The sequence below is a fragment of the Urocitellus parryii genome, chromosome 9 (assembly GCF_045843805.1).
Source record: "Urocitellus parryii isolate mUroPar1 chromosome 9, mUroPar1.hap1, whole genome shotgun sequence".
In the NCBI taxonomy this organism is placed as follows: domain Eukaryota; kingdom Metazoa; phylum Chordata; class Mammalia; order Rodentia; family Sciuridae; genus Urocitellus; species Urocitellus parryii.
The window spans coordinates 27,433,275-27,451,180 of NC_135539.1; the positions used below are offsets into that span (position 1 = coordinate 27,433,275).

At 36.7% G+C, this 17,906-nt stretch overlaps 1 protein-coding gene across 5 annotated transcripts in view; it reads left to right on the top strand.

Annotated features, from left to right (window-relative positions):
* Baz1b (bromodomain adjacent to zinc finger domain 1B) overlaps window positions 1–17,906 on the top strand; it is a 79,684-nt gene that overhangs the window by 16,915 nt on the left and 44,863 nt on the right. For all 5 annotated transcript variants that reach the window (XM_026396823.2, XM_026396822.2, XM_026396825.2 and 2 more), the window contains exons 3-6: window positions 824–968; window positions 8,007–8,202; window positions 12,730–12,851; window positions 17,354–17,551. In XM_026396823.2, the coding sequence (XP_026252608.2) occupies window positions 824–968; window positions 8,007–8,202; window positions 12,730–12,851; window positions 17,354–17,551 (661 nt within the window). The remainder of the gene's footprint in view (window positions 1–823; window positions 969–8,006; window positions 8,203–12,729; window positions 12,852–17,353; window positions 17,552–17,906) is intronic.

The following is a 17,906-nucleotide window of genomic DNA, read 5'->3' on the forward strand; positions in this document are numbered from 1 at the left end:
CAGGTATGATAGTTAAGTATTTTTTGCTAATTTATAACTGAACAGTGGTACCTCAATGTTTTACTTGTAAAGGCTTTGGGATTTAAGTCATGGTTTCAACGTATTAACTATTCCTGATATAATTTCATTATCCATAAAATAAAAATTCTAGATACCTCAGAAGGTATTGTGAGAAGTAAATGAGTGAACCAGGCGTGGTGGTGCATGCCTATAAATCCCTGTGATGTGGGAGGCTGAGGCAGAAAGATTGCAAGTTTGAGGCCAGCTTTAGCAACATAGACCCTGTCTCAAAATAAAATGAACTTCGGGTGTGGCTTGGTTCTAGAAATCTTCTAGGTTTAATCCCCAGTCCTGGGGGTAGGGGGTAGGGGGTAAGGGGTGGGGAATGAATGGATGCATCTGAGAAATATCACAAATATAATCCAGTTATGTCTTCCTAACTAAAAACTGGATAAAGGATAAGAATAAATTCATAGATGAAAAGAAATTCACTCTCCAAAAACCAATTAATGGGAAAATATTTAAACTTACCTGTAATGTGCCTGTTATTTTCATTTATAGATAAGAAAGTTAACTTATATAGATCAATTGACAGAACTACTTTAAAAAGTTTTTCAGTTTTTCCCCTGTAAACTGTGTTTTTTAATCTTTGTATTCTTCCGGGGTTGTACATGTATTTGCTCAAGAAATATTTGCTTTGCTGTGATTCTAATACTGCTCTCAAAAGCTGAGTCTTAAAGTTTGAATTGACCCGAATTAAATTAAATTAAATATGTGGATAGGTTTTCTTCAGTTTTTAGTAGCTAACAGCATATTTACTTAGTTTGAAGGAGGAGTTTCCGACCTGGTACGAGAAACTTGTTCTGGAAATGGTTCACCACAACACCGCCTCCCTGGAGAAGTTAGTAGACACTGCATGGCTGGAAATCATGACCAAATACGCTGTGGGTGAAGAGTGTGACTTTGAGGTAAGTGTCTGTCTCTCCTATGATTTCATCCACTAATTCAGAATTGAAACTTCTGTAATAGACTACAGAGCCTATTTGTACATGTCTAAAATTGTATTATGTTTGATGTCTGGTTCATATGATATCAGGTATTCTGAGGACCAATTTTAGAACCACACTGACTATGTGGGAATATTTAATTCTGTGATTATTGCTACCTGGGTACCACTATATCTTTGCTTTCTCTTTGTTTTTTCTTTCTTTTTGGTAATTCTATTATCTTGGGTTTTTTTTTTTTTTTTTTTTTTGGTAATTTTTTCATACTTTAAAAGACTTTCAAAAACTTCAACAGCTGGTTATGGTGGCACACACCTGTCATCCCAGTGACTCAGAAGGCTAAGGTAGGAACATGACAACATGCCTCAGCAAATAAGTGAGACCCTGTGTCAAAATAAAAAACAAAAGACCTGGAGTGTAGCTCACTAGTAGAGCACCCTTGGGTTCAAGTTGTTACTATAACCATGACGAGAATAGACTTTTCTACTTAAACTTGTTTTTTAATTTTACAGCCCAAATAACTACAAGAAAACCATTATAAAAGCAATACCTAACATTAAAGCAATCCTTATATAATTCTTTTCTTCACCTTGATACTAGGGATTGAACACAGAACCTCATACATGCTAGGTAAGCATTCTCCCACTGAGCTACATCCCCAGCCATTTAAAAAATTTTTTTTAAACAATTGAAATTTTTTTTGGTACTGGGGATTCAACCCAGGGGCACTTAACCACTGAGCCACATCCCCAGCCCATTTTAAAGAAAAAATTTTTTTTAGTTGCAGATGGACACAATATTTTTATTTTACTTGTTTATTTATATTTATGTGGTGCTGAGGATCGAACCCTGTGCCACACACATGCTAGGCAAGCACACTACCACTGCCTGTTAATTTCATTTATATTACAACTACAGCACCCCTGCCAGCCTGTTTTTATATTTTATTTAGAGGCAGGGTCTCACAGAAATGCTTAGGGTCTCGCTAACTTGCTGAGGCTAGCTTTGAACTTGCAATCTTCCTGCCTCAGCCTCCTAAACCATTGGGATTAAAGGCATATGCTATCACACCTGGCTAAGAATTTAAATTTTTAAAAAATTTTAAAGTTTTAAAATTTCAAATAGCTTATTTAGGTTGATATGTATCAGATAAGAGAACTGTTAGCCATATACCTAATGGTGGTTACTATTTCTCAAATAGCCTAAATAAAATTGCTTTAGAGAGGTTCTGAAAATATATTCTTAGGTCCATGCTTGAGACTTCAGGAGGTTTAGAACAGGTCCTAAAGTAGCTATTCTAACAAGCTGTAGGATGGTAATGATGCTGTTACATTGGGCACCACACATTGAATAGTAGTGGCTTAAACAATAAAGGCATTTGATTATGTTACATAAAAAGTCTTAGAAGTAGACAGTTCCAAGGTTGGTGTAGAGGCTGGATGATACTGTCAAGCTCTCTTGCTTTTTTCAGTGTGTTGAGTTTTGGTCTTTAACTTTATTGCCTCTTGGTGTGAAATTGTGACTGTATTCAGAGTGAGGAAATGCTTTTCTTTCTGTTTTTCTTTTGACATTGCTGAAGATTGAACCCAGGGCCTTGAACTTGCTAGGGAAGTACTCTATCACTGAGCTACATCCACAGTCCCCAAAGTAATGCCTGTCTAAGTAGGATAAGAAGATTTTCCAGAAGAATAAAAATGTGTCCCCTTTATCTTTACATGTCATTGGCTAGGTCTTGCCTTATGTATCCATCTTTAGCTGCAAGCTGAGAAAATGAGTATTTGCCTTTTTTCTTGAAAAGTCAGGCTGGCTGGACAGAGGAGGGCGGGGGAATGGCTTAAATAGCCAGCTCAGCAATTATATGTGCTACAAAACAGCTAGTAAGTATGAGGTCAAGATTCAAACTCGTGTTTATGGTTCCAAAGTCTTCCTCCTTTCTTGTTTCACTTATTGACTCTGATTTTCTGTATTTTGTAGCTGCTTCTTTTTCATTTGTAATGTTTGGGATTGCAGGTGAGTTTTTGTTTTATGATGCTTGGGATTGAACCCAGGGCCTTGTGCATGTGAGGGAAGCACTCTACCAACTGAGCTATATCCTCAGTCCCTGCAGGAGGGTTTTTTTTAAAAAAAAATTTTAATATTTATTCTTAAGTTTTAGGTGGATACAATATCTTTATTTTACATTTATGTGATGCTGAGGATCGAACCCAGTGCCTCGTGCATGCTAGGCGAGCAGTCTACCACTGAGCCACAACCCTAGCCCTCGAAGGAGGATTTTAATCACATACTTTTTATTAGTGTCCTGGTAAGAAACAGATATCATACTTAAATGATATAATTGAATTGAGTTTAATAAAGGGCTGTTGATAACAGACAACAGTCCGATCAGGGACAAGGAAACTATCAGCCAGTGGGGAGACTGCATTTCTAAACCCCAAGGAAACAAGGAGAGTGAGAAAATGACAGGAATTTGAAGAGTAGCTTAGTTGTCAAAGAGTACTTTGTAATGAGATTTAACCAACCTGCTAGGGAGGCATTAAGGGAGTAAATAATACCCTAACCTCACTTTTCTTCTACTGTCTGACTTTCTCCTAATACTTACCAGGGACTGAACTCAACCAAATTCTGGAGAGCAGGGGAGGGAGCCTTTTGGTATGAACCAGTAAGGTCAGCCCATGTAAGCATAGAACAGTGTGGAGAAGAATGGTGATGGATTTGAAGTGGCAGAAAGAAAATACTCTGCACATATATATGCAAGATGGAAGAAGAAATGTTTGAAGCAAGAGAGGAAATAATTAGGGGGATATTTGCTTATAAACATGAAAAAATGTTTAAGCTCATTTGTAATAAAGGAAATCAAATGGAAACTATAGTGAGATAATATTGTACACATAAGATGAATAAAGTAATAACAAGAACTTATGATGCTCCTACCTCAGCCTCCCTGCCATTGAGATTTCAGGCATGTATTACTGCACCTGGCTTTTGATTACTTTTTATCTGTGACACTTCTGGCAAGGCACTGTATTCTGAATGTTAGTTTTTTTTTTCTAGGTTTGAATACACGATTATAGTTGATTTAAAATATAGCTTTATTGAAGCTAGGCATGGTGGTGACTGCCTGTAATCCCAGTGACTGAAGAGGCTGAGGCCGGAGGATCCCAAGTTGGAGGCCAGCCTAGGTAACTTAGTGGCATACTGTTTCAGAAAAAAAAAGAAAGAAAGATAAGGGCGCTGGGGATATAGCTCATGAGGGTAGAGCAGTTGCCTAGCATGCATGAGGCCCAGGGTTTAATTCCCAGTAAAACACACACATGCAAAATCCTTATTGCATTACAATTGACATGTTATAAACTGCACATATTTAAAAATTTACAAGCTGGATGTAGTGGTATATGCTTTAGTTCTAGCTACTGAGAATCTAAGGCAGGAGAATTGCTTGAGCCCAGGAGTTTGAGATTACACTGAATACCATAGTGAAATCCCATGTCAAATAAATAAAATGTACAGTTTGACAGATTTGGAGACATTTTTTACATTTTACACCTGTGAAACTTGCTGTAATCACTATAGGGAATATACTCCTCATACCTAAAACTGTACTTATGCTCTTTTGTAATCTCGTCCTTTTCCTTCCTGGTCCCCATCACTGATCTGTTTTCTGTCAGACCATTTTCTAGAGTTTTATATAAATGGATCATTTTGTATCTTTTTTTTCCTTTTGGTCTGGCTTTTTTACATTCAGCAAAATTATTTTGATGTGCATCCTTGTTACTGTGGTATCAAAGGTTGTGCTTTTTATTACTTAGTATTCCATTCTATGTGTAGACTACAGTTTGTTTATCCATCACCCATTGATAGATACTTTGGTTGTTTGGGCTAACAAAGCTGCTATGAAGATACGTGTACAAGTCTTTGTATGAATATAGATTACTTTATCTCTTGGATACATACCTAGGTGTGGAATGACTAGGTCACAGTAGTACTCATAGGCTTTTGTGTTTTTTTTAAGATGTCGATGAACCTTTATTTTATTCATTTGTTTATATGCAGTGCTGAGAATCAAACCCAGTGCCTCACATGCTAGGCAAGTGCTCTACCACTAAGCCACAATTCCAGCACCCCATAGGTTTAACTGTAAAGAAATTGCCAGATTGTTTACGGAGATGGTTAAAACTGTTAAATTTCTACCATCAGTTTGTGAAAGTTCCATTTCATCACATTGGTGTCTACACTTGGTATAATCAGTTTTATTTTTATTTATATTTTGGGTACTGGGGATTTAACCCAAGAGCACTGTACCACTGAGTAACATCCCCAACCCTTTTTATCTTTTGAGATAGGAGCTTACTAAGTTGCTTAGGGCCTCTCTTTGTTGCTGAGGCTGATCTTGAATTTGTGATCTTTCTGTCTCAGCCTCTCAAGTGGCTGGGATAACAGGTGTGTGTGACCATGCCCAGCCAGTTTTTTAAATTAAAAAAAAAAATTAGCATTTTTAATAGGTGGTTTGACTTGTGGTTTCAATTTGCATTGCCCGAAACAGCTGATAATACTGAGTATCTTCTGTGCTTGCCATCCATTTATTCACATTTTCTTTGGCAAAATGTTGGTTTAAATTTTTGTCCCTTTAAAGAAATGTATTGTTTTCTTATTTTTTAATGTTCTTTATATATTCTGGGTGTAGTGTTTGTTATTGGATATATGTCTTTGTAGGTACTTATCTCCCATTCTTAATTTTTTTTAAAAAACATTGTAATTAAATAACACTATCATCTTTTATTCTTTTTGGGGGGGTTACTGGGGATTGAACCTAGAGGTGCTTAACCACTGAGCCATATCCTCAGCACTTTTTTATATTTTATTCAGATTCAGAGATAGGATCTCACTGAGTTGCTTAGAGTTCACTAAGTTTCTGAGGCAGGCTTTGAACCCAAGATCCTATGGCCTCAGCCTCCTAAGTAACTGGGATTACAGGATTAATTCCAAAGGTGGGATTACAGTGCACCTTTGTTTTTTTTATTTTGAGACAGTCTGGCTTTGTTGCCCCACTGGCCTCTTACTTGTGATTCTCCAGCCCTAACCTCCCAAGTCACTGGGACTATAGGCTTTCTCTACCATGCTTGGCTTGTAGTCCTTACTTTTTATGCCTCATAATAGAATTTCAAAATGCATGAAACAAAATTGGACAGAACTATAAGGAAAAAAAGAGAAATCACATCTATAGTTAAGAGATTCAGCACTTCCCCTTCCTAAAAATTGATGGAAAAGGTGTTGCAAAGTAGTAATACTTTGTAGTCCTAGCAGTTTGGGAGGCTGGAATTTGAGACCAGCATGGGCAACTCAGCAAAAACCTGTCTCAAGAAATAAAAACAGGGCTGGGGACATAGCCCAGCAATAGAGTGAGCGAGCGCCAGGTCCATGAAGGCCCTGGGTTCAAGTTCCTGTATCGTAAAATAAACTAAAGAGCAACGACGATAGAAAATCTTGGAATACCACTATAAGCCATTATAAATTACCAATATGAAATATTTTACCTGTCTGGGGATGTAGCTTAGCCGCATAGGGCTTGCCTAGCATGGGTGAGGCCCTGGATTTCATCCCTAGCACTGCATGCACGCACACACACACACACACACACACACACAAAAAAAAAAAAAAAAAAAAAAAAACCTTAAAAACATCAGAGTACACATTCCTTTAAGTGAATAATTTACCAAAAGAGACCATATTTTAGGCCATAATGAAGTCTCAAGTTTGAAAGGATTCAAGTCATTCTGGGTGTAGTGGTGAAAGCCTATAATCCCAGCGGCTTAAGAGGCTGAGGCAGGAGGATTTCAAGTTCAAAGTCAGCTTTAGGCAATTTAGTGAGGCCCTAAGCAACTTAGTAAAATCCTGTCTCGAAATGATAAATAAATAGGGCTGGAGGATGTCGCTAAGCACCCTGTTAATCCCCCCCCCAAAAAAAAGAAAGAAAAAGTATTTAATTAATTATAAATTAATACCAATTGTCTGGAAATCTTTAAATAACTGGAAACTAAGTAATGTACTTTTAATTTATAATTTAAAGAATAAAATATTTAGAACATATGAAAACAGTATTAAAATTTGTAAGCAGTTGCTAAAGTGGTACATAAAGGAAACATAGCATTAACTACCTGTCTTAAATCAGGTCTGGTGGGACACACCTATAATCCGAGCTCCTGATGGCAATTTTGAGATCAGTCTGATTTAGTGGAATCCTGTCTCAAGATACAGTTAAAAGAAGGGTTAGAGATGTAACTCATAGGCAGAGTGCTTTCTGGGTTCACCCCCAGAGCCACAAAAAAAAAGGATATAAGATCAATATATAAAATTATAATTTGCCTTTTTGTATACTAGCCTCCACAACTTGGTGAGACCCTGTCTCAAAAATAAAGAGTGACCTGGCCACGGTGGCACATGCCTATAATCCCAGTGGTTTGGGAGACTGAGGCAGGAGGAGCACAAGTTCAAAGCCAGCCTCAGCAACTTAGCTCCTGAGCAACTCATTGAGACCCTGTCTCTAAATAAAAAGTGCAAAAGGGCTGGGGACATGGTTTAGTGGTTAAATGCTGCTGGGTTCACTCACTGGTACCAAAATAAATAAGTAAAAAATACAGAGTGGAGGTTGCAGCTCTGGTAGTGCTTGCCTAGCATGCATAGATCCTTGAGTTCAGTTCCCACTACCCCAACCCTGATGTACAAAGGAAGTTCTTGAACTATATTTATGCATATTTCAGCTATCACAGTGATAGCTTTTTGACCGCACATTTGTACATGAATTATGAACTAGGTCATGATCATTTTACTTTTCAGTTTAGAAGTTTGAGAACTAAAAGTTCATAGTCCTTTGATGCTTCAGAATTTTAGTGAATTTTTGTGGGGAAGAATCTATATTGGATCATATTGTTCAACTCTTCTGATAGTCCAACTCTTTAGGTTTCTAGTTCTTATTTATTAGATATCTGATTTTTCTCTTCTTTATAGGTTGGGAAGGAGAAAATGCTCAAAGTGAAGATTGTGAAGATTCATCCTTTAGAGAAAGTAGATGAAGAGGCCACTGAGAAGAAATCTGATGGTGCCTGTGATTCTCCATCAAGTGACAAAGAGAATTCCAGTCAAATTGCTCACGACCATCAGAAGAAGGAGGCAGTAGTAAAAGAGGATGAAGGACGGAGGGATAGTATGTATGATGCCAGCTTTGTCATGGGACCCTGTCATTTTATTATACACACATCTTTTAGAGTTCTCCAAAAACAAAGATGTAATTGTAGCCAGGCAAGGTCGTATACGCCTGTAATCTTAGTGGCTCTGGAGACTGAGGCAGGAGGATCTCGAGTTCAAAGCCAGCCTCAGCAATGGTGAGGCGCTAAGCAACTCAGTGAGACCCTGTCTCTAAATAATATACAAAATAGGGCTGGGGGTGTGTCTCAGTGGTTTAGTGTCCCTGAGTTCAATCTCTAGTACCCAAAAAAAAAAGTCATTTTTTTTATATAGACATGATCTTGTTCATTTATCATTCAGAATATAAGCAGAATAATCACAAAATGAATTAAGATTTACATCTCCCTAAATAATTAATACCATTGGGAAGTCAATTTCCTATAGTTGCTAAGTACTAATCCCTAACTACTCAAAATGGCAAAGTATTCTTTCTTTTCCTTTTTTTATGTATAACATTGTGAATATAACTAATGGCAGTGAGTTGTACATTTAAAAATGGTAAAATATGAAAATACAGTGTTACATACATTTTACTTCAATAAAAACGTGCACAAATATTGCCCAATATTTAGGGATGCTAAAGGAGCTGATAAATATTAGAAAATTTAATCTGTGTTTCAGAGTCTCGTTTTGATTTGTTTAAGTATACATGACAGTAGAGTGTATTTTGACATTTTATATATCCATGGAGTATAACTTATTCTAATTAGGATCCCATTCTTGTGGTTGTACATGATGTGGAGTTTCACTGGTCCTATGTTCACATATGAACATAGGAAAGTTATGTCCGATTAATTCTACTGTCTTTCCTATTACCATCCTTCTACCTTCCCTTCATTCCCTTTGTCTAATCTGGTGAATTTCTATTCTTTCCTCCTTGCATCCACATATCTGTGAGAACATTTGGCTTTTGTTTTTTGGGGATTGGCTTATTTCACTTAGCATGATATCCTTTACTCTTAAAGTTGAAAATATGTACTTATGTGTAATTGGGGTGATCAAAGTAGGAGGGGCAAATTTTATTCTAAACCTTACTCCTCCTCACAGTGCAAACCAGTGTGGTGATTTAAGGGCCTTCCTTTTGTTTTCTGTAATCTAAGTTCCTCTCATGGGAGCTGCTATAATTCTGAAATACAACAATGTCTAAAAATAAGTTTAGGTATCTGGAGGCTCTAACAATAATTTTTTGAAAGTTGAAGAACAGGAACACTGCCCACTGAGAAAATTATTCAGTCTCAGATCTTCATTTTAAAAAATTATATAAATAAGGAATTTAGCTGAATTATGTTCCTTTTGTTTCCAAAAGCATGTGCACAATGTAGTGTGTGTTAATCCATGACTGTCAGTATTAAATAATTTTGCCATATTATTCAATTCTTACAGATATTGGATTAGAATGTTGTTACTTTGAAGTGTCATATTGTGTCATTCATTCTGTGTTTTGTTTCCGGATGTTTTAGATATATGCAGATGGTTTTATATACGTACTTCCCTGTAGTCTAAAGGAAGTATAACTAGTTGTAGTTGTAACTGGCCTACCCTACTTGTTGATATTTCAATTTTGTTTTCTGGTCTGTTTTATAAATGCTTATGTTTATGTTTTCTAGTTTTTCTCTTTAAAAAAAAACTTTTTTGTAGTTGTAGATGGACAGCATATCTTCGTTTATTTTTATGTGGTGCTGAGGATTGAACCCAGTGCCTCACATGTGCAAGGCAAGTGCTCTGCCACTGAGCTACAGCCCCAGCCCTAGTTTTTCTCTTTTTGATACTGAAGTTTTATAACATGAGCATTAGTTACAATCCCCTGAGATTGTTTTGGTAAGGAATTGATATTTCTAGAATCAGATCATTGGCATACCAATAATAATATATTACACTCATTTTATGCCTGAAGTATTGTATACCAGGAGCCCCAAGTTTTAGGCTTTGACTTTTCTTTTTTTGGCAGTATTGGAGATTGAACCCGGAGCCTCATGCATGGTAGGCAAGTGTTCTACCACTAAGCCACATCTCCACCCACTGAATTTTTTATTGTTTTTTTTTTTTTTTTGTGGTTTAATTATTGAGATCTAATGTCATTTGCTATTATTCAGCTAAGGAATTAATGTTATGACATATTCTGGAAAAAATTGTTCGAATTTCCACAGGAATGAAAGAGAAATTCTAATACAATAGTATTTTCTCATCAGATGACACTGGCTTCTACTTATGGGGAAAACAATAATGTATTAGCCAGAAATGTCTCAACTTTGTGTCCTTCTTCCTCTCCTTCCTTCCTGTTGGGAGAAGGACTTTGTGCATGCTGGACAGGTGCCCTCTACCACTCAGCTATATCCTTAGCTCTAGCTTTGTGTTCTTAATGACATGATGAATTTTTGTATTCTTTCTCATCATAGTAAGAGGGACTCTCTTTTCTTCTCTTGGCTAAAACACTTGTCCTTTGAAATGTATTTGTTCTTTCTCAAGGAGTTGGGTTAACTTTTATTTTTATTCTCAACTTATTATTAATAAAGTCTCATTTTCTAAAAAGAATAACATGTCTCCCTTGATCATCTTGTTTTCTTTCCATTCAAGTCAATGTTCTTTTTAAAAACAAACAAACCTGTATATTTATTCAGTGTTATTAATGCTCACAAATCTACAGTTTGGGGATTTTTTTTTTAAAAGGGATGGTTTATTACAAAACTTGTAGTATCCATCAAATCTGAGAATGTTATCGCTGTTTATTGACCATCAGTTTATTCCTTATGCTGTTGTGGTCTAAATTGTGTCATTTTATGGCTAAAATAAGGTTATACGTAATCTCTTTTGTTGTTGGTGGTGGTATTGTTATTGGGTATTGAACCCAGGCATTTTACCAATGAGCTACATTCCCAGCCTTTTTTATTTATTATTTTGAGACAGGGTCTCTCTATATCGCTAAGAGCTTTGCTAAATTGCTGAGACTGGCCTTATAATTGCAATCTTCCTGCCTCAGCTTCCTGAGTTGCAGTGATTCTAGGTGTGTGCCACCATGCCCAGCTGCTTCTTGATTGTTTAATCTGGAGATTGCTTCTTGGTCTAGTTTACATTTCTGTTATATTTGACACTGATGGTTGCTCTCACATCTTTTATATTATTTTATACACTGTCTCCTAGTTCCTCAACTACTCTGTTTCTTTACCTTTTCCTTTTTTTTTTTTTTTTGTCCCTGCCATTCCTTGGATTTTTTCCCAGAGGGTTCTATCTTTGTCTTTTCATTTTTTATTTTACATACTGTTCTCTATCAGTGATGCCCAATTTAAACTCTGATCTGTAGGTAGGCTGATGATTCCCAAGGTCAGACTTACTAGGTCAGACTTGTACAGTAACTTCAGGCCTGATCTTCAACTTGTATGGTCCCACAGGCAACTCAAATGCAGCACATACAAAGCTAAATTGACCATCTCATTTTTGTTTCCTCAAGGCAATTTAACAAGAATCCTGCTCTTCTCTCTTCCTTTTGTTGTTCTTCTCTCTTCCTTTAAGTTAATGACACCACCATGTACTTGGTCTGAAAGGCAGAAAACTTGGAAACCTTTAGTATTCCTACTTGTAATTAACACCAAGTCTAACTCCTAAATGCCTCTTGACTCTTTCATTCTCCATTTCATTTATAGTAATTCAGATATTTGGCATTGTGTCTTCTGATTTCCTTATTTTCAGCCTTACCTTCTCATTTTATTCATCTTGTAATTGCTGAAATTGTTTTCTTAAATTTTTTCACACTGGTGATTTTTAAAAATGCACATTTAGTTAAAACAAAATTTCTTCTCTGAGCTGGGTAATGGCTCATCTCTGAAATCCCAGCTACTTGGGAGGCCAAGGCAGAAGGATTGCAAGTTTAAGCAAATTGTCAAGGTGGCAAAACCTGTCTCAAAATAAAAAATATAAAGGGCTGGGAATGTTGCTCTGTGGTAGAGTGCTCCTGGGTTCAATCCCCAAAACTTACCAAACAAAAATAAAAAACCTAAAACTTTGATTTCCTAGTGCTCACAAGACAAATTATAGTCTCTTTAATGGTGTATGAATCTTTTTAAAATCTAGCCTCAGTTTACCACTAGTCCGATTTTTACTGTACTATAAGTCTGTATTTCTGAACAAGTCATATTTTGGGTTTTTCATGCCTGCCTTTCAGACTCAAGTTTTCTCTATTCTCTATTATATATATATATATATTAACCACTATGCCCAGCTCAAAGAAGAAATCTTGTTTGAACTAGATGTGCGTTTTTTAAAAATCACCTATGTGAAAATCAACCTCTGTTATAGTATTTAATTAGTAGTGTAATTATTTATTTATCCTCTTATAGACTTTAACTCCTTGAGGTTGGAGATAATGATTCATCTTTGGGCCACATCACCCAGTGTTGGTGCAGAATAGGTGTTCAGTAAGATTATTATTCATGAATGGATGAATAGAATTAAAACAACAAGCTTTTTCATGAATTTTTGTTTATTTGACTAGATGACAGAGCACGTAGATCTCCACGCAAACTTCCTACTTCATTAAAAAAGGGAGAAAGGAAATGGGCTCCTCCAAAATTTCTGCCTCACAAATATGATGTGAAACTACAAAATGAAGATAAGGTTAGTTGGCACTTTATGTTAAATCTCTTATATGTGATAGATGTTGTTTAAGAAACTGTTACAGGGTTGGTTTTCTTAGAGAAAATGTGCTGAAGAAACATGTTAATGGGTGTCTTTGTATAACGCATTCTAAGTGGTGGGTACTATTAGTAATTATGACTTTAAGTTAAATTATTTTTATTTGTAGTCTTAGTAATTATGACTTTAAGTTAAGTTATATTTTTATCTGTAGGAGATACCAGGCATTTTCTTTATTTAAAGGAATTATAAGAGTGTAAGAGAACATTTAAGCTTCTCGATTTGAAAATCAAGACTCTATTCCCAGTGGTTATAGACTTCCCAAGGAGATAGCTTTTTCCTATTAAAAGTATAACTAGCTGTTTGTGGGCGGGGTTGTAGCTCAGTGTTTGAGTGTTTGCCTTGCACGTGTGAGGTACTGGGTTTCATCCTTAGCCCCACATAAAAATAAATAAGTAGGGGCTGGGGTTATGGCTCAGCGGTAGAGCGCTTGCCTATCACGTGAGAGGCCTTGGGTGGGTTCAATCCTCAGCACCACATAAAAAGTAAATGAATAAATAAAATAAAGGTATCATGTCCATCTACAACTAAAAAATTAAAATAAATAAATACACACATACACAAATAAATAAATAAAAGATTGTGTCCATCTACAACTAAAAAAAATGTTTTTTAAAAAAATTTTGTAGTTTTAGATGGACAGAATGCCTTTATTTTATTTGTTTATTTTTATATGGTAAATGGGCTCCTCCAATCAAACCCAGTGCCTCATGCATTCTAGGCAAACGCTCTGCCTCTGAGCTAAAAGAATATTTTTTTAAAAGTACAGCTCTTTGTAATATACTTAAACTCAGAAATTGAGTCAACTCTAATTAGTGCTCATATAAGGAATCTTGTAAAACTGTAAGGTAATAACCCACAACAGTGAATATTCTTAAAATAGTATTACCTTTTATTAATTCTGTGATGCTCTGGATTTAGTATTTTCTCAGCCCCTATATGTAAATTTTGTTGGGGTGGGGAGTTGTGTGATGATGGTTGGACCCAGGGCTTCATACATGCTAGCCAAATGTTCTACCTCTGAACTACACCTGCCCCAGCCTTAGTTTTTATGATTTTATTGTGTCAAGAATTGGGACTTTTTTATTTGTGGAACTGGAGATTGAATCCAGGTGTGCTCTACCACCGAACTGTATCCCTAGCCCCCATGCCTTTTTCATTTCTTTTTTAGTACCAGGTATTGAACCCTGTGGTTCTTAACCACATCCCTAGCTTTTTTGGGGGGAGGAAGGGTATTAGGGATTGAACCCAGGGATGCTTAACCACTGTTCTGCATCCCCAGCCCTTTCTGAATTTTATTTATAGATAGGGTCTCATGAGTTGCTTAGGGCCTCTCCAAATTGCTGAGGCTGTCTTTTGAACTCATGATTCTCCTGCCTCAGCCTCCCAAGCCACTGGGATTACAAATATGTGCAACTGCACTTAGCTAACATCCCTAGCCTTTTTTTTGTTTTTTTTTTTTTTTAAGAGAGAGAGAATTTTTTTCATATTTATTTTTTAGTTTTCAGTGGACACAACATCTTTGTTTGTATGTGGTGCTGAGGATCGAACCTGGGCCGCACGCATGCCAGGCGAGCGCGCTACTGCTTGAGCCACATCCCCAGCCCCTTTTTTGTTTTATTTTGAGGCAGGGCTTCACTAAGTTGCTGAGGCTAGCTTTGAATATGATATCCTCCTGCTTCAGCATCCCAGGCCACTGGGATTACTGGCACGGACCACCACATCCAGCTAAAAGGGTGTGTGTGTGTGTGTGTGTGTGTGTGTGTGTGTGTGTGTGTGTTTCTTTTTGAAATGGAGATCAAACCCAGGGTTTCACACCTGCAAGGCAAGCACTTCACCACAGAACTACATCTCAGATCCCTAGCACTCCCTCTTTTTTGGGTACTGGGGATTGAACTCAGGGGCATTCAACCTTTTATTTATAAGCCACCTTAGCCATAGCTCTAGCCCTATTTTGTATTTTATTTAGAGACAGAATCTCACTGAGTTGCTTAGTGCCTTCTAGTTGCTGAGGCTTCCCAAACTCCTGGTCCCTCAGCCATTTTTTTTTTTTTTTTAATAATTTTTAGTTGTTGATAGATCTTTATTTTATTTACTTATTTATATGTGGTGCTGAGAATCAAACCCAGTGCCTCAATGTATGTGCTAGGCAAGTGCTCTGCTGCTGTGATACAACTGCAGTCCCAACCCTAGCCCCCCCCCCCCTTTTTTCACTAGAACAAAATCTTTATTACTTAGTATAAGAGTAGTAGAAGCAATTTTGTATGATACACAGAGTTACATAACATTATTAGCTTTTATTTATAAGTCACCTGATTTGCCAATCAAATAGTAACAGAAAATAACTGATAATGTCTGGCCTGTGACTCTCCCGACTCAATAACCTCAGAACCCCAGCCCTTTTTATTTTTTATTTTGAGACAGGGTCTCATTCCAAGGCTGGCCTGAAACTTGTGATCCTTCTACCAAGTCTCTGGTACAGGCGTGGGCCAACTTCCTGGGCTATATTGCAGTTCTTTTGCCTCTTTGTTTATACTGTTTTTTTTCCCATCTCAAAATATTGACAAATCTCACACCGTTGTGACTCATTTGTGGTATAATTAGTGATCTGCAGAAATGACTAGATTATTAGGATTTCTATGTTTGAAAGTTAAATATAATTTTTCATTAAGTTTCTTGCCTCTTATTCAGCAAGCACCTAGTTAAAACATTCTAAAATCTCAGCCACTTCTCTCATTCAGGTTTTGATTGGTGAGTGTAAGTTGATTTGCTCATAGGTAGTAAATATTGGTTAATTGGAAGATAGAAAATGCAAATAAGAAAAAAAATATCTCTAATCTCAAACTCAGATAATCGGTGACTATTGATCTAATTTATGGTGGTTAATTCTTAAGTGACTTGAAAGTAGGAATATTCTATATTATTTTGTAATTTACTTTTAAAATTTACTGTTTGGTCAGCCTCTGTTGTGTCATTAATTTTTCTTTCAGAACATTGCTCTTAGATTGTAGTGTGGGATGGTCAGTAGGGCATGCTTATTAAATATGTACATTCCTGACTTTACCTCCAGAGCTCCTTCTGGCTCATTAAATTTGTGGGGAGGCCCAAACAGTTCCTTTTACCTTAGATGATTTGGGTGAATTTGTCCTGATTGAGAAACTTTTTGTTTTTTTCAAGGCTACAAGATTTCCATTATGTATATGTATTTTAATTTAAAAAAATACGTTTTAACCAGACGTGGAGGCGCATGCCTATAATCCCAGCAGCTTGGCTATGGAGGCTGGGGCAGGAGAATCAAGAATTTAAAGCCAGCTTCAGCAACTTAGTGAGGCCCTAAGCAACTCAGTGAGACCCTGTCTATAAATAAAATACAAAACAGGGTTTAGGGATGTGGCTCAGTAGTTAAGTGCCCCTGAGTTCAATTCTCAGTACTGAAAGAAAGAAGGAGAGAAAGAGTCCCGTATTGATGAACTTTTGTGTAATAATTACTCTCCTTCCTCCGTGGTGTTTTGTGTGTGTGTGTGTGTGTGTGTGTGTGTGTGTGTGTGTGCTGGGAATCAGACCCAGGGCCTTGTACATACTGGACAAGTGCTGTACTACTGAGCTATATCCACAGCCCCAGCACCACTTTTTGATGTTAAAAGTAGTTGAAAATTTCTGTATTTACATGCTTAGGTAAATTCTGTTTTGTTTTTATTGTTGTTTTTAAATATATTGTAGGGGCTGGGGATATGGCTCAAGCGGTAGCACGCTCGCCTGGCATGTGTGCGGCCTGGGTTCTATCCTCAGCACCACATACCAACAAAGATGTGTCCGCCGAGAACTAAAAAATAAATATTAAAAAATATTCTCTCTCTCTCTCTCTCTCTCTCTCTCTCTCTCTCTCTCTCTCTCCTCTCTCCTCTCTCACTCTCTCAAAAAAAAGAGAAAATATTAAAAAAATAAATAATAAATAAATAAATATGTTGTAGATGGGCCTTTATTTATTCATTTATTTATTTATATGCTGTGCTGAGAATCAATTCCAGTGCCTCACATGTGCTAGGTAAGCTCTCTACTATTTTTTAGTTTTAGGTGGACACAATATCTTTATTTCATTTTTATGTGGTGCTGAGAATCGAACCCAGTGCCTCATGCTCGAGAGCCACCACTTGAGCCACATCCCCAGCCCCCAGGGTAAATTCTTAACAGAGGAATTATGGGTTTGAAGGGTGTTCACATTTTTAGGTAATATCAACAAATTGCCTTGGGATATTTTTAAAATTAGACATTTTATCTCTAAATGTTATTCTACTCTTTCTTCTAATTTATAACCTTATTTCATAGATGGAATTGTGTTTTCTGGAAAAGATGTAAATTTTTGTTCTTATTGGTTAATTGCCATGGTATCCTAGTGGTGAGTTATTTTTGTTTTTTTCACCTAGATCATCAGCAATGTGCCAGCAGATAGCTTAATTCGAACAGAGCGCCCACCAAATAAGGAGATACTTCGATACTTTATACGGCATAATGCCCTACGTGCTGGTACTGGTGAAAATGCACCTTGGGTGGTAGAAGATGAATTGGTGAAAAAATATTCCCTGCCTAGCAAGTTCAGTGACTTTTTACTTGATCCATATAAGGTAAGGTCACTATTAATTTTGGGATAGCAGAATAATGCACTAGTAGATGAGTTTATTCTCTCTGACTCCAATAAGATTAGATTTATACCAGATTTTTGAATTTTCTTTTTTTCTTTTCTTTTGGTACTGGGGATTGAATCCAGTGGTGCTACATCACTGAGCCACATCACTAGCCCTTTTATTCCTTATTTTGAAAAAAGGTTTCACTAAGTTACTGAGAGTAGTCTCAAACTTAAAGTCCTCCTCCTGCCTCAGCTGGCGTTACAGATGTGCACCATTGTGCCTGGCCAGATTTTAAAATCTAACATCATATAATGATTTTGAAAATTTCCAGATATGTGTTTCATTAGGCTGT